This window comes from Pyrgilauda ruficollis, unplaced genomic scaffold (assembly GCF_017590135.1).
Source record: "Pyrgilauda ruficollis isolate IOZ18807 unplaced genomic scaffold, ASM1759013v1 scaffold99, whole genome shotgun sequence".
In the NCBI taxonomy this organism is placed as follows: Eukaryota; Metazoa; Chordata; class Aves; order Passeriformes; family Passeridae; genus Pyrgilauda; species Pyrgilauda ruficollis.
This window is the reverse complement of record NW_024532043.1, coordinates 846,668-873,014: the sequence shown is the minus strand read 5'-3', so window position 1 is coordinate 873,014 and position 26,347 is coordinate 846,668. Positions and strand designations below refer to the sequence as shown.

Below are 26,347 nucleotides of genomic sequence, written 5' to 3'. Positions count from 1 at the left end.
ACTAGCTTAGTTATTAATTAAAAAAAAAAGTAATTGAGAAACCAAATGACACAATGGCGCTGTATTTTAAAGAAAATCTGGGTTTGTTCTGTATTTACCTGGTGATGACTGAAAACTTTAGCTATAGTTAGTAGCACTGAATAGACCTCTTGCACCTTACCTTTTACACAGTCCAAAAAATCCCAGGGATAGATGACCTTTGAACTCAAAGTACACTCACTTGTATGTTAGTCTGAAAAATATTTAGTTTTCCCAGATGTTCTTAAAAACCATTTTACCCATGGCTTACTTCTAACTTTACATTTTCTTTAGGTGTTTTGACTATTTAACTTCTACCATTTCCCTGCAAAACTGCTTTCTCCCTAATATAAAAAGGGGAAAAGTAGAAAAACATTAGTATGTATATACAATCGTGATTCTTGTTGAAATGTCTCATGGTACTCCTCTACAAATCAGATACTTCTTGAGTTAATATTTGCTTGGTTTAGTGTTAAAATTTTGGAGAATATGCAATAAACCCTCTACTATCAATTGTAGAGTTTTGCTATGGGTAGTAGCAATGTTCTGAGTGAAGAATTAACAGATTTCTTTTTTCATTGTTACTATCCTTTCTGTAACTGTTCTACATGCAGCCCTCTTTCCAGCTCACCCCTGCCCCCAGATGAAGGAGCCATCTCTTGCAATGCCGGGGGTTGGTAGCTTGGAACATCTTGCATTAATTTTACAAGGCTGCCACCAGTTACAAATACCAGCATTTTCATATGAAGAGAAAATATTTTCGTTCTATAACTATTACCTTTTTCTAACTTCTATTTTGCCGTAATTTCAAGATACTGTAGGCACAAACAGCTGAAGATTTGTTTCAGATAAGCTTTCTTTTTAATATGTTTTCAGAAGCCACTGTCATGTTTGAGACTTGGTCATCTATCTAACTTGTCATTATTTGAAAAATAGGAATCAGTATTGTTGTGTGTGATGTTCATGAGGCACTTTGAGTATTTGTAAAAAAGTATATGCAAAGAGGATTTACATTTGTTGAAAAGCAGCTTTGGAGAAAATACTGATTAATTTTGTTCAAATATTTTGTTAACTGTTCACATCGTCCTCACGTCTTCTGTGTTTGGTTATTTTCTTGTATATGTGGGGTAAAATCATAATTGTTCCTGTGTTTTGTATTTTTTATTTGGTTTATTTGTCAGAAATTTAATATTAATAGAGTAATACAAGGCTTTCATTGCATATTTTTATGGGAGGAGTTTGAAGAGTATTGTCTGTAAAATAAACTACTAATCTTTCTGTAGATGGCAACAAATGATCTGATGATTTTCATAGTGAAAATTGTGATAGTGATTTGGAGCTTTTTATCTGATTTCATTTTCAACAGGAAAATCATTCTATGCGAAATGCACATAAAGCTTTATTCTCAGCCCTAATCTGGGATTGCTCTTCCAATAATGATTACAAAAAAATTTATTCCCTTTATCTTTATAAAGTATCTTAATATATTTGGTAGAACCTGCAGTGTCAAGCAGATGTATTTGGTTGTAATTTACTGCTCAGAAATAATTGTACTGGAAGGAATCTTACTGAAAGAAGTTAGTAACGTAGTGATTGCTTCTGGTTTTACAGTATACATTCATATGTGATGTTTAACTTCCATAGATAAATATGTTTTATGCTTTGCTGTGAAAAATACAATATCAGTTTTTCCGTGTTTTAGATTAAATAAGATTATGAATCAGGTGGCCATTCAGCGAAAGAAGCATTTTGTTGAACGAGTGCACAGTTACTGGTTGCTTAAAAGACTGTCTAGGAATGGTGTTCCACTCTTGAGAAGGCTGCAATCCAGTTTACAGTCACAAAGAAACACACAACAGGTATGTGACATATTTTTTATTTATAAGCAGAAATTGGAAATTTTCTGGTTAAGAATAAACTGGGAATCCTAGCACAAAGTAACAACTTCTTTTACTCAGGACTGAATAAATTCTTTACTCTATTCTGACGTGATATTACCTATTTTGGCATTTGGGAATTATCTAATACTTTTTAATATGTGAGATGAAAAAAAAAATTTGCAACTTTTTCTTCTGTTTTGCTTAAATGTTTGACAAAAATACTATCATCACAAATATCATAATGCCATTATTCTTTGGTAAGTGTTGTAGTTTTTTGGAACTCATTCTTCAATGTACTGTCAGATAAAAAATAAAAGTTATTTTAAATTCATCAAAATCTGCAAAGCAGATGTCTTACTTGACACTTGAAAAAAATGTGGATTTTAACAGGGTAAGGGGTTAGACAGCTAGTTTACAGTTTTCAAATTCAGATCTGTATTGCCCACCTTGTTCAGTAATAACAAAATGCAAGTTGTTGATGAAGTTCAAAGACATGTTTCACCTTCTGGTTTTGATTTTGACACAGTTAAGTGGGACTGTAGACAAGCATAAGTTCAGTTGTACATTCCTATGAATAAGTTGTTGAAAAACATCAAAACAGAAACTCCAGGTGGTCTGTTTTGGTTTCAAGTTACTGGATAGCTTCAAAAATAATTAAAACGTCTGAATTGTGTGGATCCGTGCATGTAGACTTTGAAACGCTATGAAGCATCGTGGTGTGGAAATTTTTACTGCATCCAAGTTACCTTTTTTAATGGAATGGAATGTGTAGGTGGGTGTGTTCTTTCCATTCTCCTGGTGCTTGACTTCCTGTAAAATAGCTTCTAAAATGTAGCAATTAATTTTATAGTAATTTACTCGTATTAAATTGAATTTTTTCCCCCTCTGAAGTGGAACTGTTATTTTTATTAGAATTGTATTTCTGTTTGCTGATTAAGTAATTGATTGATGTAGTCATAAAAAATACCATGGTCAATACTGCTTCCTAATTATTTGATCTGTCATCTTCGTGTGTGTTTATTTTTTTAGCTTTTCTTGTGGAAAATCTAGTTAATAATTTCCAGAATAATTGAGGTTGGAAAGGACCTCTGGAGGTCATCTGATACAACCCCACTGCTCAAGCAGGGTCACTTAGAACAGGTTGTCCAGCACCATGTGCAGTTGCCTTTTGAGTTATCTCCAAGGGTGGAAGCTTCACAACCTCTCTGGGCAGCTGGTGCCAGTGCTTGGTCACCCTTACAGTTTAGAAGGAAACCAGGAGTCTTCTGATGTCTGTTCTTACTTTGTGCCCCTTGCCTCTTGTGTTGTCTGTCACTGGGCACCACTGAATGGAGCCTGACTCTATGTTCTTGCCTCCTCCCTTCAGGTATTTATGTGTATTGGTGAGATTTCTGCCCCTGAGCCTTTTATCCTCCAGGCTGAACAGTTTGAGCTCTCTCAGCCTTTCCTCATAGCTGAGATTCTCAAATTCCATTTACATGGACTCCTTTTAGGTGAAGTCAACTTTGAATATAAATCAACTACTTGTTTATCTTATTTTCATTGTTTCTATATTACTACGTTTTGAAGTTTGATTAATCTTTTACTTCTGCATGAGAGGTTCTGAAGAGTGATACCTGGCAGTGTACCTAATTAGTGTTACCTAATAATAGTTGAAATTAATTTGTTCAGACAATAAACTTCTTTTCAAATGAGCTGGAGTCCTTATAAAATACTAAAAGCAAGCGTGGTGCTATTGTGGCAGTATAGAACTAGACCACTGTCAGTGTCCAAAAAATTACACAAGCCAGTTTTCTTCTGGGATGGCATGATAAGGGTGCAACATTACTATACATTTAAATAATGACTATCCAAATAAATCAATTATTGTAATTGGTGTTTGATTAAAATAAAATAGGCCTTTAATATGGGCATTTTAAAATTCAGTTGCCTGTTTACACTTCAGTACAAACAGTAGTTCTTTATTTTCTAATTTGAGAATGATTCTTAAATAAGGAAATAATATATTCTAAATAAATTGGAAGCTATTTATATTGGTGTGTTGAAAAGTTTGTTGTTTTGAAAAGTAAAATCTAGTTTCAAGGTGAGCTGAGTAATAAATGAGTCTGTTGATGAAAAATGTGTGGTTAGTGCTTTTCAGTGAGTAGCAAGTGTCCTGTGTATGACATTGTGTCTTTTTCAGTGCACTTTCAATAGCTATTTATTAAAGCAGTCATAACTGCAAGGCAATGAATGTATTTTGTTACTCCCAAGTATAAACCAATTTGTAATCAAGACAATAAACAACAATCTGTTGTGAGAGCACCTTAAAAATTTTTAGATAGGTATGATTATTTTGTTCATTTCAGTCCAGATGGGAAAATTCTTTTTATTTTATGTGAGGGGGTCAGAATATCAAGAAACCTACATAGATTTTTTCAGTTAATCAAATATAAACAGTGATGTAATAAGATTCAGGGTTTTTTAAAATTGTTATTTAAACGGAAAAGAAGTGCTATAATAATGAACCAAAACCCTGAAAATGGTTTAAGAATGTATGGTAGAAAGTGGTTTTGATCCCTCTCTGTTTGGTTACTAGAACAAATTTGGCAAAGGGCCTTCATGATGTAGACTTACTGCCTAATAAATGTGTTTCAGAGTTTAGTTATGGTGTGGTTTTGAAGATCTAAGAGTTCTAAACCAGGCTAAATGACCTGGACTGCCTCACTATTTGCAGGAACAAGGAACTCTGTAAGAGAATGGTTTATGCTTTCACTTCTCCTTCCACCTAGAGAAATTAAGGAATGGTATTGGAATACTCTAAGAAATTTACATCCTCATTATTTTAGTTTTTTCCCTTGAACTTTAAGAATGCTTGAATGAAAATACAGCATGAAATATAAGTGTAGAAGCTTGATGCTGCTGTAGTGACGTTAGTTTACTAACGTTTAAGTGGCTTTACACTTAGAGGCTTTAAAGAGAACGAGCTGATGACTTAAGGTCACACCTGCACTGAAGATTTCATTAAGAACACAAGTTGCAACCACTAAATGGTTTTGTCTGATTGCCATGCAAGTCCAGCAGAGCATGCTAATAAAACGAATTGTATTGCTCAAGGTCCACTTTCATCACTGTCATTCTATTTTTGTTTGTATTAAGTTACAGTCTCTCTAAGGAGTGAGGCTGTTCTCACACATTCACATGCAGCATGAGGAGGGGTATGGTGCTACACTGACAGTAATCCTGCTGGTATGGAGACATTGGTAGCCTACTAATGTTGAGACAAGTTCTTAGCTGCTGCATGTTCTTTGTGTAGACTTAAAAGTGTTTTCCTCTTCCCTCAGTATTAACAAATAAGTAATATTCTAGGTAATAATTATTCTAGGTAATACTTAATACTAGGTAATATTTCTAGGTAATACTGTATTCAGCAAGAACTTAGTCCACTGGAAAATCATAGACTCACAGAATGGTTTAGAGTGGAAGAGTCCTTAAAGATCATCTAGTTCTCACCCCGCTGCCATGGGCAGGGGCAGCTTCCACTAGGCCAGGTTACTCAATGCCCCACCTAGCCTGACCTTGAACACTGTTGGGGATGGGGCATTAACAGCTTCTCTGGGCAATCTGTTCCAGTGTCTCACCACCCTCACAGTCAAGAATTTCCTCCTAATATCTAATCTAAATTGCCCTTTTAGTTTTAACTCATTGCTCCTTGAACTATCAGTACAGTTCCTGATGAAGAGTCCCTCTCCAAACGAGAATGTCTGTATAAATTTTTTTTGTGTCATCAGCCAAATGAAACTTGGTGGTTGTCAGGACAGTTGTAAAAAGAAGGAAGAAGAAGAACTTCCTTACGAGAAAGTTGATAGAAACTTTCTATGTCAGAAAGCTAAAAAATTTGAAAGGAACTCTTTGTATCTTAAGTTTTTGCTGGTTAGTTGTTGGAAACCAGTGCATCATGCTCTCTTCAACTTTCATGGACCTTTTAATCTAATTAAAGTATATGTTGTATGTCAGATAATAAATAGGTTAGGGCAAAGGAGAGTTATCTTCGCTATTAAGCTGTAAACTGTCTGCCAGCATTTCTTTGCATAGAAGTGTCAAAATATTGGAGGCTTGCTATTAATCTCCAAACCACAGTGCCATTCAGAAAGGTAGTGTATGCGTGCAGAAAAAAAAGGGAGGCAGGGTGCTTGTGGTACTTTGGGTCACATCTGCAGATTGACAAGTATGTGCCTATTATATGGAATTAAATTGATAAAACAACTGATTCAGGTAAAATATTTTTATTTTATTTGAGTGCAACTGCACCTTGAGGTTCAGCCAAGTACTTAAGTGTCTAATAAACTGCTGTAAGACCTGCTGTAGCATTATTTTTTCTTGATGCATTTAAGTTTCCTGACCCACCCTAGAACTAGTACAATTTGTTGACTTAGCTTTCATCAGGCTCAGTTCCCCAGTTTATTAAATTATGCCGTTAAATATGGCAAAAGAGCAGGCTCTGAATATTTCCAAGCAAAGGGAGGACAAGCCTGCAACTTCTGGCAGTTTAATTTTGGTTCTGACAAACAGCAGAACTGAAAAAATGGTGCAACTAAGACTTGGGTTGCATTTCCACGCATGAGGTTTATACTTGGAGATGAAGGGGTTTACGAGAGTGGCTATGGCACTGTGGTGGCAGTGTAGGCTTCCTATTTCAGTGAGTCTCCTCAGACTTTTAAGGAATTGAAAATCATTGAAAATATTAATACTCTTATCTGTCAAAATTTACTTTGAACCATTCTGACCCCAGCAGTTAAATTATCTTGTGTCTATGTAAAGGTTTAACTCTTTAAAAGAAATTAGAACTGTCAGTTGTAATAGTCATTGAAAAAGGGAACTAGAAGTTTCTAGCTCCGGTTTTTAAGTTGTTGGGGTGGGGGTTTTTTGTTGTTGTTTTTTTTGTTTTGTTTTTTGTTTGTTTTTTTTTTTGTTGTTGTTTGGTTGGTTGGTTGGTTTTTTTTGGTTTGTTTTTTTTTTTTTTGTTTTTTTTTTGTTTGTTTGTTTGTTTGTTGTTTTTTCTTAATGAAAAGAGGAACAAACTGTTATTTCCAGATTGGTATATTCTAGTGCAGAAATGATTGATATTTTAGGCATTTTCAACTTTACTGAAGTCAGAGATTTGAATAAAACTAAGATTTACCTTTACAAAGTACATGAAGCAATAAAATAGAATGCAGATGATAGAATTATAGCACTGGCAAATCTATTAGATAATGTTTTTAAGCTTCCGGTTTTTGTAATTCTAATTTTTAGAGCCAGCTGTCTGAAAAAATTGCACAAACTTCCTTTAGAGGACCTATGGTACTTCTAATTCTTCTCTTAATGAATTTTTGGCTTTTGGTGTAATAATTTGTAATGTTGTTTGTTGTTCATCTCCTTAGTAATTTTCCTTTATCCCTGTCTTCTGTATATAAAAGCTGATGGAATTTACTGGTTTTGTTTTAGGTTTTAGAACACTCTCCAAGATGACTTAAGTATATATTGCATTATGCTAGTTACAGGCAAGCATGCAAAGTTTTGGGTATCTCTCAGATACGCTTTTATAAAATACTCATTTTTCAAGTGTAATCATTTTCCAAAATAGATGTTTCTTTTGTGTAATTGGTACTAATATCAGGCAGTTTCTTTATGGCCTCATTTCTGAGGAATTACCAATGCCATTTGAATTCTGGAAGTAGTATTCTAGTATCCTCCCTTTTCCGTATGAAAAAATAGTAAAGGCAAACAAACACTCTGGGTTTTGTATGTACAAATCAATCTAAATACTACAAGTGTTTAAACATTACTTACTCTGAAAAATGTGTAAATTAAATTCTTTCATCCCTTTTCCAAAAGAGTGTATTGCTGCATTATTCACCAGCAATACCATTCAAAGTTGCTATATTATCTAATAAACAGCTTTTCATTTCCTGTCCTCACAAGCCATCATTATTTTGTTTTGTTACAAGTGTGTCCTAGTTCTGCTGGGTGTGAGGGAGGTGGACTGTGTTGACCACATGAGTAATTTGTTTCTTCCAGGCTGGAGCTTCTGAAGAAACTGGTGGTGTTCACCTAGTTTGGATTTTGATGCAAAAATCCTGTATTGTATTTTGCAGCGTGTTGTATTTCTTGGTTGCTGTTTGCTGTGTTGCTTCTTCTGATGTCAATAGCCATTGCCATAGGATTGCTTTCTAGTTTAGATTTTATTTTCAGTTAGACCCTCAGGTAACTCTGGAAGATACCCTGACCACAGGTTTTCCGTTGGTGCAGCATGAAGCTTATGGACAAGTGCCATAACTTGCTCACAGTAGATTCTTATTTCGTGTGCATACGTTTTGTGGTTGAATGGAACTATCTTATAAAAAGAGTATGCATTTTTCTTTTCATGAAAATGTTTTGATTATTTTCTTAGAGAGAAGATGATGAAGAAATGCAAGCCTTAAAAGAAAAATTGAAGTACTGGCAAAGGCTGCGCCATGATCTTGAAAGAGCACGTTTATTGATAGAACTTATACGTAAGCGTGAAAAATTAAAAAGAGAACAGGTAAATGCAGCACCTTTTAATTTGGTGAAGCTTTTCTGAAGGAAAGATAATTCAAGTATTCTTACAGTTTTTTCAGTAGAAGGACAGCTGTATTTTAATCCTTTTAGGGTCAAGTAACATATGTACATGCTGTGCACTCAAACTATTTAAAATATATAAAATTTTCATAGAATGGCTTGGGTTGAAAGGAACATGAAGGATTGTATAGTCCCAGCCCCTTTTCAATAAACAGGAACATCTTCAACTAGATCAGGTTGTTCAAAGCCCCATCCAATCTAATCTTTAATTTTAACAGGAATAAGGCATCTGCCATCTCTCTGGGCAACCAGTTGTTCCAGTGCTTCACCCTCATTGTAAAAAATTTCTTATATGTAGTCTGAATCTACCCTCTTTTAGTTTAAAACTGTTACCCCTTGTCCTGTCACTACAGGCCCTACTAATCAGTTTGTCCCCATCTTACTTATAAACCTCCTTTAAGTACTGAGAGGCTGCAATAAAGTCTCATTTGGGCCCTCTCTTCTCCAGGATGAGCAGCCCCATTTCTCTCATCCTTTCTTCAGAAGAGAGCTCCAGTCTGATCATATTAGTGGCCCTCCTCTGGACTCACTCCAAAGCTTTATGCCTTATGATGAGGGCTGCAGAGCTGGATGCAGCAGTCCAGGTGGGGCCAAATGAGGGCAGAGCAGAGGAACAGAATCACCTCCCTTGACCTGCTGGCCACACTCGATACAGCCCTGGATGCCGTTGACTTTCTGGGCTGCAAGCATACTCTGCCGGCTCATGCTGAGGTTTTCATCCACCAGTACTCTAAAGTTCTTGACGAGGCTGGAGCTATTAATCCCTCAGTTGGTACTGATACCTGGGGTTGCCACAACCCCAGGAGGACCTGGAACTTGACCTTTTTGAACCCCATGAGATTCCCATGGGGCCCACTTCTTGAGTTTGTCCGGGTCTGGGTGGGATCCTGTCCTTCAGGTTTGTCAACTGCACAATTCATCTTGGTGTCACCTGCAGATTTGTTGAGGGTGTACTTGATCCTTTGGTCTTACGTTGTTGATGAAAATACTAACTGTACTACTGGTCCCAGTACAGACCCCTGAAGGACACCACTCATTACTGATCTCCATCCAGAGTCCAAGCCATTCATCACTGTTCTCAGGATGCGGCCATCCAGCCAATTCCTCACCTGTGGAGCAGTCCAGCCATTGAATCCGTCTCTCTTCAGTTTAGAGAGAAGGATGTTGTTGAGGACCATGTCAGAGGCATTAGAGAAGTCCAGATAGATGACATCTTCCCTTGTCTGCTTAAAAGAGTTACTCCATCATAGAAGGCCACTAGGTTGGTTAGACTACTAGGTTAGTTAGGCAGGACTTGCCCTTTGTAAGGCTGGGCTGGCTGTCCTGAATCATCTCCTTTTGCCTTACATGGAAGCTTTGCCTTGTGAAGTTATCCATAATGCACTCCAGGAGTCTCCTACAGCCCATTGTGCTACTTTTCCAGATGTCAGACTGGTTGAAGTCCCCGTCCAGACAGGAGCCTGCGAAAGCAGTGCCTGTCTGTAGCTGGAGCAAGAAGGCTTTGTCAATAGGCTCCCCTAGATCTGAAATAAGTACCAACAACAAGGTTCCTTCTTTCACCTTGGTGCCTAAGCTTTCAACCTGCTCATGGCTTTTCTTGAGACAACTCATCACAGCATGTTCATTTCTCAATGTAGAAGGCAACCCCGCTGCCCCTTGGTATGCTCTTGGCTCTTCTGACCAGCTTCTAACCATCCATAGTCACACTTAGTCGTGGGATTTGTCCCACCAAATTTCAGTAATGGAAATTAGGGTGTAGCTCTCTACCAGCACTGTGACCTCCAGCTCCTTCTGTTTGTTGCCCATGCTGTATGCACTGGTGTAGAGAAATTATTTAAGACACTCTCTTAGACTTATAAAAATTATTGGTTTCTGAAGAATTGTAGAAGATTTGATCTGTTCAGGTTTTCTCAATACATACCCCATATACTTAGTAGCACTTTTATCCTTCTGTCAGGAAAAAAAAACAGAAATAAAAGCTGCATCTAAAGTCCTACAGCATTCAGCAGTTAACATTGCCAAGAGGAGAGATTTGAGGAAGTGATAATGCAGAAAGATAAAATCTTACATGAAAACTGAACGTAAAATGTTTGCACTTAGTTTTTAATGGTCCTTATTTATAAAAACACCATTTCATTTTTACTATTGCAAACTGTGAACATTCATTGCCAGCTAATATTATTTGTCCTTCTGGAGTGCTTTTTGGACTTCTACGCATCATTCACCTGTATTCGCGCATCATTTGCTTTACAAATGTATTTATATGCATGTACTTTATGTATGTGTGTTGGCTTATACTTTGTTTACATGTATATTATATGCACACACATCTTTAATCTTTCATTAAGAATTTACTTTAGTCATAGCAAGACTGTTTCATTGTTGATATACCTTAAAATGGCTTGAAAATTAAGCTACAGAGGAATTGAAATAGTGTCAAAAATAAAAAAATTTCTGAAGGATATTGAAATATTTGAAGGTGTTGATTCTGTTTTTTGAAATAATTTTTTTGGAGTTTATGTAGAACATTGTCTTTCCAATTACTCTTTGTTTTGGTCTTACATTACCTGTAAATCAGATTCTCTTTAAACTTCAAACATAGCAGTACAACTGAAATTTAATTTAAAACATTACCTTTAAACTCTTACTATTTTCACATGGTTGGTGAATTGTGAAGCTGTTGTTATGTAGCATCTTTTGAAAAAATACATTTAAAAGTGGAACAAAATTCTTACATATAAAATACAAATTTGAGTTCTGGGAAACTGGAGTTGAAGGAATGAGGATGATTTTTTTTCTTATGGAATCATTAGCTGAAAACCTGTGTCAGATAAATGCCAACTGATGGTATTGAAAGTAGTACTGAACTGATTTACTTAAATGTATTTATATTTTATATGTTATCTAAAATGCTATACTACTGCTGCTAAACAACTTTGGTACAGTATTTTAATGGAAAATGCTCAGTTGGATAACTGTTACTTCTTTAGGTCAAGCTTGAGCAGGTTACTATGGAACTTCAGCTTATTCCATTCACTGTACTTCTGCGGTCGGTTCTGGATCAGCTGCAGGAAAAGGATTCTGCTCGTATATTTGCTCAGCCAGTGAACCTTAAAGAGGTACGTTTGCAGCTGTGTTTTCTGATGTTTACATGTGGCTTGGTGGCACTTAAGTACAGGAAACAAGTCATTACATGCAGAGTTAGAAGCAGTGTTAGCTTTTAATCTTTATTCTGATGATTAACATTATGAGTGATGGTCTACTGCTATGAAAGTTTTTATGCTTATATACCAAAATAATTTCTGGGAAATACCCCATTCTTGTATAGAATGTTGGGTTCATACTGTTACTTTTCAGTAAGATGATTTTGGTGAAGCAAATTTGAAGGATATCAAAAATCGCAATGCAGATACTGTGTTCTTACTTGAAGGTGAAACTAGACGGACTTAGAGTATACATGTGTGCATTTGTGCACATACTGCATACACATCTATTTATTATATGTGGAATCATTAAGGTTGAAAAAGGCTGCCAAGATCATCAAGTCCAGTCTTTGCCCTAATACCAGTATGCCAACTAAACCATATCGCAAAGTGCCACACTTCCATGGACAGCCACTGCAGCACCTCCCTGAGGAGCCTGTTCAATTCTTAACCACCCTTTCAGTGTAGAAATCTTTCCTAATATCCAAGCTGAACTGCCCCTTGCACAACTTGAGGCCATTTTCCCATGTTCTATCACTGGTTGCCTGAAAGTAGGAGTACATAAAACCACAGAAAAAGTAGTTTCCCAAGAAAAAGTAGTTTCGGCATCTCTTAGTAGAGCTCAAACTTGTTACCTGAGATGCAGAATATTGTAATATGTAAACTTCTGTTGGCATGCAAATGTTTGCAGTATCTAGATGTGTTACATTTTTAATTTCTTCTATTGAGGTGTTACAAGATAAATTTAAAAAGCGGATCAGTTACTAACTAACATTACTTTGTCTGTAATTAGACAGTTTTACCCATTTGTGTTTTAAATATTTATTCAAAGGTTCCAGACTATTTGGATCATATTAAACATCCTATGGATTTCTCTACCATGCGGAAACGGTTAGAAGCTCAAGGCTATAAAAACCTCACTGAGTTTGAAGAAGACTTCAATCTGATCATAGATAACTGTATGAAATACAATGCAAAAGATACAATATTTTATAGAGCTGCAGTGCGGTTAAGAGATCAAGGAGGTGTAGTTCTCAGGCAAGCCAGGCGAGATGCTGAAGGAATTGGTTATAACAATGAAACTGGAATGCACTTACCAGAACGGCCTAAACTTGAGTCACCCCAGCCTTTCTCTTGGGAAGATGGTAAGATGTTTTTCAGTTGTTTTGGAAAGTTGCATTTTTCATTGCATACAGTGTGTATATTCCACACAGATGTTTAGGGTTGTTGCTGTCCATTTGCTAACTAGATTCTCCACTGCTCATTAAAAACATTGCTTGAAGGAGTCTGGTGTTTCTATTCTACCAGATCTGTCATAAGACATCAGTGCTATCTGGAGTTTGATTTTGGCAGTGTCAGAGCCTGATTTAACAATTTATGCAGAAAAGGTTTTTAAGTTGCTTTCTTTCTCATGATCGTATATGCTTGTAAGGCATGGAAAATGAATACCAGTGTTCATAAACTTCAGCACATTCCTGAGCAACCTATTCGAAAAATTGAGCACATTTGTAATACTAGTAGGGTTTTTTTTTGACATATACATGAGTTTTCTGAGGTTTGGCAGTGGAGAATAATTAACACATTTCTTTTATAATCATAATTTTAACCTTTTCTTTAACAAGAAGGAGTTAATCTGTTGAAGTGGAAGGATTAATTATGTCTTCTTTCTGACCTTTTCTTTGCTCTGCTACTTAGTTTTTTTGATCAAAATTCTGATTAAGGAAAATGGTAACTGTATAGTAGGAATTAATTTCAATATTTCTGACTATAATCTAAATAGAATTTTGACAGTATTTTTTAATTTTGGCTTGCGAATTCAGTTTTTTCCTTTTGTTGTGTTACTGTTCTGAGAATATTCTGGGAAATGCTAACACATTTTCAATTGTACGTGTTTTGACTTTAGTGGATAGGTTACTGAATCCTGCAAACAGAGCACATATGTCCTTGGAAGAACAGCTGAGAGAGCTGCTAGAAAAACTTGATCTCACCTGTGCAATGAAATCCAGTGGGTCAAGGAGCAAAAGAGCAAAGCTGTTAAAGAAAGAAATCAGCATTATTCGCAACAAACTCAGTCAGCAACACAACCAAGCTCCTCAAATAGAGTCAGGTATTGGAAGTTTCGAGGAAGAAAGTGCAGCATTAGAACAAGATGGAGAAGAAGAAGGTAAGATTGTAAACCAGGTTTAAATGAGTACTGTTCTGAATCGCTTCAGTCAGGTGCTGTGATGTGAGTACTAGTGTGAATTAAAGAATCTGATTAATATTAAATTTTAAAATTAAAATAATAGTTCTAAAATATGAAAATAGCTGCCTAATCACAACAAATATTTTAAGAGTAAAATGATCTTCTTAAAAAAAAAACTACCTCCATTACTTTTCATGGTAGCAAGGGGTTAAAACGTAGGGGTTAAAAAAGGAAAGTGCAAACAATTTCATATGAAAAGCAGCTGGAAATGCTTGAGTGGAAAATACCTTTTCACTTTTGCAAATACACTTAAATATCAAAATATGTATTAGGGATCATGTGAGCCTAGGTCAATGGTAATGAAGACTGGCTGTTGTACTGTGTTTGTAGCCTTTTTTATTCACTACTCCAGACTCTAAGCAGGAGGGTGGGTAGGCTTTGGGGTTATTTGTTTATTTATTTATTTTAAATAAAGCTAACTACTGATAAGACTTAACCAATTTCATGTTGTAGAATCAAGTCAGCCACATCTGCCTAGCTCTTCCCCTTTTGCTTCTCTTCCTCCTCAAAATATTTGTCTCAGAACTGTCTACTCTTGGCTAATTGCCACTGATTTCAATGAGAGCGGTGTGCTGGAAGGACTAACTTAATATTTTAATTAAATATAACATTTGCATTTTTACCATTTAAGTTGAGTTTCTGAGGTTTTTATTGCTCATTTTTAAATTATGTAAAGAAAATATGTCACTCAAATAAGAATTCTATTGGCTTTGTTTCATGATCAGCTCTAAGGAACTAAACTTTTTCTTTAGGAGAGTTAGAGATGTGTTTCATTTCTGAAAAAGTGCCTTGAATAGGAGGAGGAAAGAGCTCAAGGGAAAGTGGAAGCATGGTAATAAATAAAATAGTCTCTATTTGTTGTGGCTTGGTGCTATCAAAATTTTTGAAAGGTGAAGTCAATTAAATGATTGTCTTTAACTGCCATTCAAACAGCAACTTGGTGTTTAGTTCTAAGCAGAACTTGCTGGAGATTTGAGCCTTGGTAGAAAAAGAGTACATGAACCAGCACATTATCTTGTTCTGAGGCTTTTAAGTGTTCTTAACATGGTTAATGGTTTAGGTTTTTTAAATTTGGGTAATTTTTTAATCTTCAAGTGATGGTGGTATTAAATACAGTTCTTTAGAAATGTGGGGTTTGGCACCTAATGAATCCACAACCTTTTTTTTATTTGTAGCTTAACATTTTGATGCCACAGCCTTTTACTTCAGCATTTTTTTTATGAAAAAAGTAGTCCAAAGTGAACAGTAGTGGTTTGCTTATATTTACAGTAGGCTTTTAAAATAAAACATGATGAAAGGCAGGATCCAGGTTTGATTGGTATGGTTGTTATGGTTTTGGTTTAGAGGAGAGTAATAATAATTAGTTCAAATTTCAGTTCTTAAATGGAAGGTACATAGAGGAGTAAAGAGAACAAATTACCCAAAGAAAAGATACGAAAAATCCTGTGCCCATGATCTCTACAGGAGCTGACTTTGCTAGAACTCTGAATTACCCACTTGCAATTCTGTTTTCAGTCTTCAATCATGTGAAAAATACAGTACCAGAATAACCCCATGAAATTGAGGTTTTATTTCTAAATAATTCTCAAGTGGTTTTATGTTATTTAGTATTTCTGCAAATATTTTCTAATTAGTTGTAAGAAAATCAGAATTTGTTCACAAAGGAAGTCATCGTGGAGATTTTAAAGTGCAGGATTTTTTAATGGCTGATAGTTTAAATGTGTTTCTCTGACTTTACATTTCATTCTAGTCTTACTGAAATATTAATTGCCAGTTCTAATACCTGTGTGCCTGCAAGTGATGTAAGCACAGTCACACTGTATTTTAAAAACATATTTTTAATATGAACTATGCTTTTGTTTCATTAAACCTTAAACAACAGGGTAAAGATTTTTTTTTGCACTTAGAAATCATTGATTTCCAAGTAAATATTGTTGAGCCAAAACCAAACAAAATAAACTGCAAATAGAGAACTTAAACACTTTGGTGTTTTACACCCTTCTTTAGGTAGCATAGAAAATTTAACTAAGTATTTTATGTGATAGCATAAATAGTACATTAGTGTTATAGTTACTCTAGAGTAATTATTTCCTTTCTTGTATTTTGAAAGATTCTTTTGGAAGTTAGAAACATTTTAACATATTTTTGAATTGATAATTATGGGTTAGGACATCCTTCTACTTGTATTAGGGAATGCTGCAATAGTAGAATGTTTATTTTGTTTCCCATTACTTGTGATGAAAAAATGAAACTAGTTTTGTACACTTACTGTCATATCTATTGTCTTTTCCCAGCATGGATTTAGTGGAATTGAGTGGACATGATCATACTTTAAAATACTAAAATGTGGGGGAGAAGGGGAGAAAAATGCTAGAGGCTGGTTTTTCTGATTTCTCATATCAAATCTGCATTATCAAGTGTGTTATTTTTCAACTAGTGGCTAATCAAGCTGCAAGATTTTGGGGGTATTTGGTTTATCTTCTACATTTTTATTACTTTTTCGTAGATAAAACTTCTGGTCACAACTGTAAAAAGGTTTTACAAATCATGCCCTTGTGTAGATTTTGTAACACATTTTAGTTCACTCAAGTAGAACAGGTTACAAGTTCCTTTTTTTTTTTAATTGGTTAGCTGATACAATTTTTCATAGGCAGGTAAGGTGAATATTGATAAGGTGAAATAGATAAAAATGTATGTTACAAAAAATTGTACTTGAATGGCAGTATAATTGCATTTAACAGATAGTCATCCACCACCCCGACTTCCTAATGAAAAAATAGATTTTGTAGTTTTTAGTTAATGAAACTAACATAACTGCATGAGAAGAAGCAAGTACTTATCCAGGTATAAATTGTTAACACCAGCTATAGACGTCTTCTTTTCTACCCCTGTTACATTCCCAGTATAAAAGTAGGAACTACTAACTAGGACAGATTGTTGCTAGACAAGTTTTGGTTTTAAAATGTTATGCTTTGTTTCCAGACAACAATTTATTTGGTGGGCTGCACATTTATAGTGAGTTTTATAATAGACTTTATAACTACAGGTTTTCAAAAATCACACTCTATTTATAATTTTTTCAGGAGATAAATCTCCCCCTAAACTTGAACCATCAGATGCATTACCTCTTCCTTCAAACTTGGAGACTAATTCAGAACCACCAACCCTCAAACCAGTAGAACTCAATCCAGAGCAGAGTAAGCTTTACAAAAGAGTAAAATTTGATAATGAATTATATAGCACTTCCATTCAGAAAGAAATAAATGGACACACTCCAGAACACTTACTTGACAGTAATCTCAATGAGTCGACTGTTTCTGCTGTAGCTGAGTCATCAACTGATGTAAACAGACGTACATCCATTCTCTTCTGCAAATCGAAAAGTATAAGCCCCCAAAAGTCTGCAAAGAACACTGAAACCCAGCCAACTTCTCCACAGCTAGGGACCAAAACCTTTTTGTCTGTAGTCCTTCCAAGGTTGGAGACACTTCTGCACCCAAGGAAAAGATCAAGGAGTGCATGTGGAGATTCTGAGGTTGATGATGAGTCCCCTGTAAAGCGCTTGGATACAGGTAAATGTTTACAAAACTTATTTGAATGGATTCTTCTGGAAAGTTAACATACCTGTTAGTTTTTACATTCATGTGATTGTTAATATTCAGATTGTAGCACTTGAAACAGGTTGTCCTCATAGCTGAGTAGTTACAGTTCATAAAATTATTATTCATATTTGTGTTGGCCCTTGACAATCAGACTTACTGAGTGAAGTTTGAGTTCTTTAGTTTCACGATGCAGTTTTTGAGATTACACATATGGGTGTATATGAAACCTGCAGGAAAGATGAATCGGCTGCTTTTGCAAATTCCCTGTTAAATTACATGGAAACTTGACATGTGATGCCAAAACTAAAAGGCTTGTAAGCAGGAGCATGAAAAATACTTGTGCCATGTATGATTTCATTTTGCTGAGTGCCTACTCCAAGCATATTTTTATGAAACTGATGACTGTGTATGAGGCACGTTGTATATCCATGTATTTTATGGAAGTGTTAAAACCCCAACATATAATAACACTTCATGTGGTTTTTTTTTAGTCTGTGCACTTTCAGTAGAGTTGAAGGTGAGATTATGCGCTTAATGAGACTTCTTTAAAGGATATTTGAAAGAAAATGTTGTCTTGATACATTAGTGCAGAACAGCTCAAGACATTAATTATATCTTCTCTTAACACACCATAGTTCTATTTATTTGAGATGTTCATCTAAAACCTTTGAGGAAGAAAAGCAGCATCAGGAAATTACTTATGGATATTTCTTAAATGTCATCCATGACTATTGCTATGTCTTTTATATTACCTTTGAAATAAATACTCTTTTTCATTGTCATGTTGGGAACCCTTTGCAGGTATGAAAACTGCATGTGGGGGTTTGTCTCTTTGAATGAAAGAGATAGGAGTTTCATTTGAACATTAGGTGTGAACATTAGGTGCTCCAAAAGCTCAGGGGCGTTTATTTAGGGGAAAAGGGAAGTGTTGTTGATTTTTAGGTTGTTTCTGTTTTGTTTGGTGGGAATTTTTTTGTTTTGAATAACAGGATTTTTAGGGATGTGGGGCAGTGTGTTTTTTTAAATTGGTTGGTTGGTTGGGGTTTTTGTGAATGATCAGTTGAGGACACTAATGATTGTAATGCTGGAATCATTCTATGAGAAAATGTTATGTAAGATGGAGTGAGGAGAATTGTTTTTCATTTATATTTTTGGGGTTTTGTTTGGTTTGCCTGTTTGGAAAGCCCCAGCTTCCATTCATTTTCCTAACAGCTTGGAAAGAGCACACAGATTTGATCTGGTGCTTTACTTCTGAAGTAAGGACAAGAGAATGCAGTGTGATAATAGAAATTAGTTCATATTTATTAATAATATAAAAAGCTTTGGTTTCCAAATATCCTAATTTGCCAGTTTATAACCTAGATAATTTCATTATGTACTTGTACATAGATTGCATTTTATCACACACAGTGAATCATTTTGTGCTAGATCATACTGGGAATTAATACTAATTCCTTGAAATTTTTGTATTAAACATTGTGAATTTTTTTCTTTAGGAGAAGAAAAGGTTTTTATTTTGTAAGAAAACTAACTTAATTCTTAAAGGGGAAAAGAAAAGGCAGCAATGAAACCAAAACCCACCAGATTTCTGAATACATTTAAATTCAGCCATTTTTCTTTCTCTCTGTGGAGATAGGTGTATGTAGAGCAAATATGCTTTTGATTATTTTCAAAACTAACAACCTAGTTACAGGAATAAAATCCTGTTAAAAGGTTTTTCTATTGTTAATATAAAACAATTACGTAGTCTTTTTCTGAAGCTGGTAAAGCTATAAAGAGAATTAACTTCACATAAAACTAATACTTAGGGGTCATTTATAGTTAGAATTTGTACTTGTTCAAGAAGAGAGAATTGAAACAGTTTGGCCAATTAATATTAATCTGAAAATATTCTAGTTATTCTTTAATAGTATGTTGTATTTTAAGCATATATGGTTCATACAGATGTGGCAGTTTATCAGATCTTATTCCTTTGATTAGTTTGCCTGTTTACAAGCAAATATTTTGCTTTCACATAGGAAATTTTATTCTTCATGTTATTTTGAAATTTGTGTTTCCACACTAATTTAAATAATTTGCACTTGGCAGCTATCTTGAGCTACAGTTCAGCAGGAAACCAGCACAAATGTCAGATACTTACCAAGACTTAAAAACAGTTGAGATTTTCTGTGTATGCAGCTGGTATTGATTCATGTAGATGATTGTGTTATGAGAGAAATGCATTAGGTTATGTATACAGCAATACATTCTTTCTCTTTGGTTGTTTTTTACAAAATTTCATCTCGTGCTGTAGATAAAAATGTTTTTATTCAGTAGAATCCAGCAGAGCTTTTTCTTCCAAAGCCATCCAATCATAGGAAAAGGCATGCAACAGGCTTCTTGTGTGCATTGATATGAGTTATCAGCTTTGTGGGAAATCCCTATAGTTGAAAATGAATTATTGTTGCACAGTTTTCTTTGAATGGTGTGAATATGAACTGTCCTTAATTTTAGTGAATACAGAAAAAATCATGAAAAATAACTGCTTAATATGGCAAGGATTGAAATTTTCAAGAGGTCGAGAGCTGCACTGTCAGATATTTTTTCTTTCTTACCTATTCATGGCCAGTATGAGGGTTTTTGACATTATTTAAGGATGTCTTGTTTCTGTCCCTTAGTCTTCAGTCTCTTCAGTGTTTCCCTCTTTCTTGTCACTGCTGTATTCTTACATGACAAAGTTCAAACTCTAAAGTTTATTTAATTGAGTGAAACCACACCTACCTGGTTGTTTCATTATTCTTGTAGACTGCTTTTATTGTGCTCTCTTGAGTTACATTTGAGGTTAATGTTTTTCCAGTTATTTTCAAGAAAGGGACATACAGAATCCACTGACACACTCTTTGTGTGGTGTCCCACATGCTATTGGATTTCATACATAAGATTACTGAAATGCCAGCTCTTTCAGAAATAGGGGACTACTGAATAACATGAGTTAGCCTTCAAAGAGTTCATTTCAATACTGTGAGCTTTCATATGTGAATCCTTGAAATATATGAAGCAGGAGTGTAGTGTAATCTTAAATTTAAATTTTCTAGTGTTCTACTGGGGCATTACCACAGAGTACATCTGTCTATAGTTGCTGCGTAGAAACTGACAGCTGCATAGTGGAGACGTGTTTAAAAATTTCCTATACATATTTGATGTATTTTGGGTTTGCTTCACATTGTATCTAGCAACAATTACCAAAAGCAGATTGTTGGTTTACCTAGGAAGTTTTGGTGGCATCAGAGATTGGTGTATGATTCTTGAAGGTTGGGCATGTCAGGTCTTAACTGTGACAATTTTAATGACCTTTTCAAATACTCGTTGTATACTTACCGTGCTCTTTTGTTACAAAGATGAATCCTTCTTGTCAGGGAAATATTTTGTGCTGTTATTACATTAGAGAAAAATGAAACTGATTAATGGAAAAAAGGTAGATTTTACTGACCATTAAAAATCTGCCTGTATCAGTTGTATTAGTAAGATAGCAGATGGAACAAATTATTGTTTCAAGAAACCTTTTTTAACATTGTAAAATGCTAGATTATGATCGGATGGAATTTGCCTATGTACTTGGTGTTATTAGTCATCTCTAATGTTTGTAAATTTAGGTTTTATAATTCATAGTTGCTGTTACAGTGCTCTCTATTTTAATTAGAAACTTAGTATTTAAAGTACACTATCCTAAAACAACCACTGTAACTTACCATAGAATCAGGATTTTAGATAGTGATTATTATAATGCAGAATGTTGTGTTTCTATTATTTCTTGTTCAAGTGCAGTAGTAGAAAATTTCAGTGAAGTGTATAATTTACTTCATATTTTCACTTCCAGCTACACAGATTTTCTCAAGGTACTGAAACACATGTAAACAGGTATCTAGAATACAGATCACTGAAATAGAATATTCACACAGTAAAAAGCACAGAGTGAGGGAATTCATAATTTCTTAATGCATACTTCACATATAGTTATCAGTAGACAACAAAAATTCCTTATTAAACCTGTTAGTAAATGTTGGGCTGACTTTGTTTCTGTTCAACTACTACAAAGTGATGGCAAGTAACCTGTATATGAATTCCATTTGCATTTGATCGAATTTAATATTGTAGTGAGGACTTAAAACTTAATTTGATATGATAAGAGTAGACATTGTGTCTGGAGTGAAATGGAACACAGTTCATTTTTTTAATTCTTGAGTACTTGATTTCTAATGAATCTTTGCCTCTCTGGAACACAGGCCAATTTGGCTAAAAGTCAGGCTTCATATGCACAGCATTCATTACCATTCACTAAATGGAGGAGGTGAAAGTAAAACATGCATATCTAAGAAACTTATGTCTTCGAAGTAAATAAAAAAACTACCCTAAAGGTTCCTCAGTGAAGAAAGGCCCCAAATTGGTATAATTTCTCTTGTGGTTAGCATAGACAGGAATGACAGTACGTGTGTGTGTGTCTATATATGTATAAATATATATAAATAATATATATATAAAATTAATATTCATTAATCAAGTGCAACAAATTCACTAAATCTAATTACAGATCCACAGTCCTGATTTATTGTATTGAAATACATAGTGATTGTTTCATGTGAAGTCTGATTTGAAATTTAATTATTTGAGCACTTAGTGGTGTCCAAGAACTTTAGCTACCTGACTCCAGGAGGTTTGGAAACATAAAACATTTTAAGGTGTATTTGCAAACAAACAAAGTATTAGAGATTGTGAGGAGATTATGAAGGCCTAAAAGGAGTTATTCCCTGGATTGTTAAATTTGTCAGTGTGGAGTCATGGGGGAGTACAGGAGTCTGACTGTTCAGTTGTCAGGATATGTTTGGTTAATTGGTCTTCTAGTAGGTTGATAGGCCACTGGGAAATGTAGGACCATTTGTTAAGAAAATAAAGCAAATTAAGGAAAGAAATTAGGAGGGGAAAAAAAGAAGAACTCCATTGCATTTCTTAATTTCTTTTTGGCTCACTCAAACTTTAGACAGGAGTTCTGCCAGGCCTATGAAAATTTCTGCCAATTTAATTTCTGTGAACATTTTGAGAGATAGGGGAGGGGAGGGGTTTTGTAATACACATAGAATAAAATAAGTGCATAAGGCAGAAAGATGGGGTAAGAAGCTATTTTATGCCAATCAACAATCACAGTGTGTTTTAAGAACATAAACATTCCTTCTGGTTTTATTTAATATAAATAATCATAGTATTACCTTCCTGACGATGAAAAATCCTTTTCCTATTTCTTGATTTATGTTATTAAAATAGGGGGAATTTTGAGCAACATAGTTGAGGGTGGTGGGGGTTGATGAACACCTGGTTAAATGGCAATGTGGTGGTTTTTTCAAGGCTTGTGAGGTATGTGCATACATAAGGTACATTATACACTTGTATTCTGGAAATTTTTCTTGGGTCTTAAAAATGTTATTATCTTTGAAAGCGATGTCTTTTTGGTTATTTTTAAAATATTAATTATTAGCACCCAACGTACAATTGCTGTGTCTTCTAAGATGATAATAACCAAATCTTCTGTAATAATAAACAAATATTTCTGGAAGCTCTTTTGTTTTTCTTGATGCTGTAGGAATTGTGGAGCCTTTTCTTGTATTCTAGTGCTGCTTTTTTTTATTTTTCTCTTTTTTTTTTAATACTTAGCTCATTTCTTGGCCCAGGTTTGGCTTTGTAAAAAATTAAATGTCATAGTCCCCTATGCGCTTCATTTGTGACATTTAAGACTGTTTTTTTCTGTGTGGTACAGATGGTAAACAGAACTGTGGGATTTATTGAAAATATCTAAAAAAGTTAGTGAATTCGGAGATTCACACTATACTTTCTGTGTGTTCTTAATTTATTTAAGAAGATGCTTGCCATGGTGCTGTGGCATAGATGACCTGCCTTCAAATTCACAGGCTTAGATACGGTGAAGTCCCCTCTTACCAGACATGCCGTGTATCAAAGTGGATCAAGTGAGCTGACCTGCTTGGAACATCATAGAATAGTTTGGGTTGGAAGGGGCCTTTAAAGGTTGTCCAGTCCAACCCCCACCTACCCACAGGTCTGATTGAAGAGGTGGACAATAGAAAAGGTTAATGCAGTGGCTCCACCAGCAGCGTCAGGCACTGAACCTGGCAGGCAAAAGCACCAGTCACTTGTGGCCCATTCTGCTGTGAGTGGAGAGTGGGACAGTTTGCACAGTGTGGTTGGCTGCAGATTAATGTCTCTCAGAGAAGGTTTGTGTGTGGATTTGTGCTTTGTGGTGGCTTTTCTCCTTTTCCCCTTTTTCCATTCAGTGAGAACAGATTAGATTATGCATTTGCATGCACAGAGAAATGTCCTTCATAAAGAGTAATTATGGTAGCATGTAGTTGTCTACTGTATCATGCACACAGTCCGGTATTTGGGGATAGTTTAAATTGAATAGCTCTCTGCTATGTTTCTCATTGTAGTACCCAGATGTAATTTCTTTGGTGTGCACAGGGGAAGTCTACACATTTAGAAGATAGCCCATACAAAGAAACATGTAATACTCAAGAACAGGTAAAATTGAAGCCAAGTTGCTTTGTTTTGTTGCTACCAAAACAGCCGTCCTTGGTCACGCTGTCTCTTTGACAGGCCATACTATCCTAATGTGGTAATGCTCCCATTTTAATTTCATTTTCTCTTCTTCCTTTTATTCTGTTTTCTTCCTTGACTTTTCCTTTTTCCTTTCCCTCCAAAGCTGTAACAATGCTCAGAAATTACTTCCTGACAGCATGGCATTGAAAAAAAAATGGAGACACAAGCAGATGCTGAGAACTAACCTTCAGCTGATAAGCATGGCTAACTCCTGAGCTCCCTAAAAAAAATCTGTGTTGAATTCTGTGTTGAGGTTTGAGGGGAAAAAAGCAACTGTAGATTCATCTGATTAGACACAAAGATATGAACATGCAAGTCAGCCTTATTTTGACTCTTTCGTTCAGTTTTGCCTAAAAATAGCAAAGCTGGGCTGGTATTTAATAGCTCTTGATTATCTTCACTTGAGGATGCTTCAAGCACTGTCAGGTTGACTGCATGAGCAGTGAAACATCTCATTTGGTCTTTCCACATGCTGTCGATGAAGCCAGGAGGAAAATATTAGCATAGCAAGCGCTGTTGATTTTTTCTAGGCTGGAATAATTTTTTAGTATGATGTTTCAGTCTCAAAGGACTTGGGTCATGCACTCCCTCACGTACTCTGTGAGCTATCGTAGAAGGAGGCTGTAAAGCACTGGATCTTTTATACTGAATCACATGAAGTTTTAATCTCACACAGAGGTACTGCGTGAAGTATCTCTCAAGGTAAAAAAGGCCTGGAAAATTAGGACTGGGAATGCAGCTGAGTAATTTACTGAAGTAATTAAAAGATTTACATTTTACTGTGATGTCCTGTCTGTCATCTCCAGAGTGGCAGATCTCTGCCTTGATATTTCTTTAAAGTAGCAACTGCAGTTTCATTTTCTGTTCCCTATCCTAGAAAGAGGAACAAATTATGCACCAGTTTTCCTAAATAGCTGTAGAAGGCAAATAAATGCTAAATTATTTTTAGTAGAATCAGATTGCTGGACCTGCTTACATAGGAGAACTCTGGAGTTTTTTGTCCATCTGTTTCCTTTTCATTGGATAGCATACCAAAAATTTGTGTTCTCACAATTACAAGGAAACCCTTACTTTCAATGAAGAAAAATCTGTGTTGATAAAAGGTCTGTGTAAAATTCTGTAGATAGTAATTTCCAAAAGTTAGTTCCATTCAGGAACATCTCGGAAATGGAGCAGCCTTTCTTTGTAGGTCCTGCTGGGCTGCTCTGAAAGACTCCTAGGCACTAGGATTTTCATGCAGTGTATTGATAAATAATTATCATGCTTTTTCAATATGTAAGTTGTGAATTAAAATAATGTATATTGATTTATGTCTTTAAGAAATTTCTAAAGATTTTTTTTCATTTATATCAGGATTTTGTAGGTGAGAAAGTAAAAAATCCTCAAATGCAAAAAAGTTGTTTAAAAAAACTTGTTTCTTTCTTAAGGATGTTAACTGTTTGGGCATAAATTAGTAAAAAATGTTTGGAAAAAAATTCTGATCTTAAATCCTCTTAAGTAATTTTTGTCAAAGTAATGAGAAGTAAATGGTTCTAATTATTACTGACTTTCTATAGTAATTTCTGGGATCCTAAATGACATGCTATTGGTCTGTATGTGATTCAGGCACTTAAAGCTTGTATTTTGCAATCATGTTTTATGTATCATAAATTATATAAACCAAAGCTGATTCAGGAATTCAGTTTGTAAAGTTAGTTTTGAATTTTTCAGATTTTGAGTTTGCACTTTTTAATGGCACTTTCTACTCTACTGCTTCATCAGTCTGTACCACTGGAACAGCTGATACTGTCTTAGAAGAAGTAGTAAAGTTTTTTTTGAGAAATGTTTCTTCTTGTATGATCTTATTTCGTTTTCAGAGTTTTCTGGAGTGTTTTCAAACTCCTCCACTAAGGTTGCCTCCCACTTGCATGTTTTAAAATGCCTTGAGCTATCATCCTACAGTACAGAGCTCCTGCTGTAGTGCAGAGCAATGTATGATCCTTATCTTATGGAAGCTGTAGTTACTAAATGCTGATTAGTTTTCTTCTCTGTTGTGTAAATCAGATTTTGCTGTTGTATTAGAGTCTCATCTGATTTACCAGAGACACTTCTTATGCTCAGATTTGAAGAAAATTAGTAGTTACAAGATGAATTCTT

The 26,347-nt window shown here is 35.1% G+C and overlaps 1 protein-coding gene across 8 annotated transcripts in view; it reads left to right on the top strand.

Annotated features, from left to right (window-relative positions):
* The window catches only part of BRD1 (bromodomain containing 1), a 61,108-nt gene that overhangs the window by 18,140 nt on the left and 16,621 nt on the right, over positions 1–26,347 (top strand). For 6 of the 8 annotated variants that reach the window (XM_041490130.1, XM_041490131.1, XM_041490128.1 and 3 more), the window contains 6 exons: positions 1,721–1,877; positions 8,311–8,442; positions 11,510–11,638; positions 12,555–12,867; positions 13,626–13,886; positions 17,051–17,539. In XM_041490130.1, coding sequence (XP_041346064.1) covers positions 1,721–1,877; positions 8,311–8,442; positions 11,510–11,638; positions 12,555–12,867; positions 13,626–13,886; positions 17,051–17,539 — 1,481 coding nt within the window. The remainder of the gene's footprint in view (positions 1–1,720; positions 1,878–8,310; positions 8,443–11,509; positions 11,639–12,554; positions 12,868–13,625; positions 13,887–17,050; positions 17,540–26,347) is intronic. The other 2 variants (XM_041490132.1, XM_041490134.1) reach the window with 2 other exon arrangements.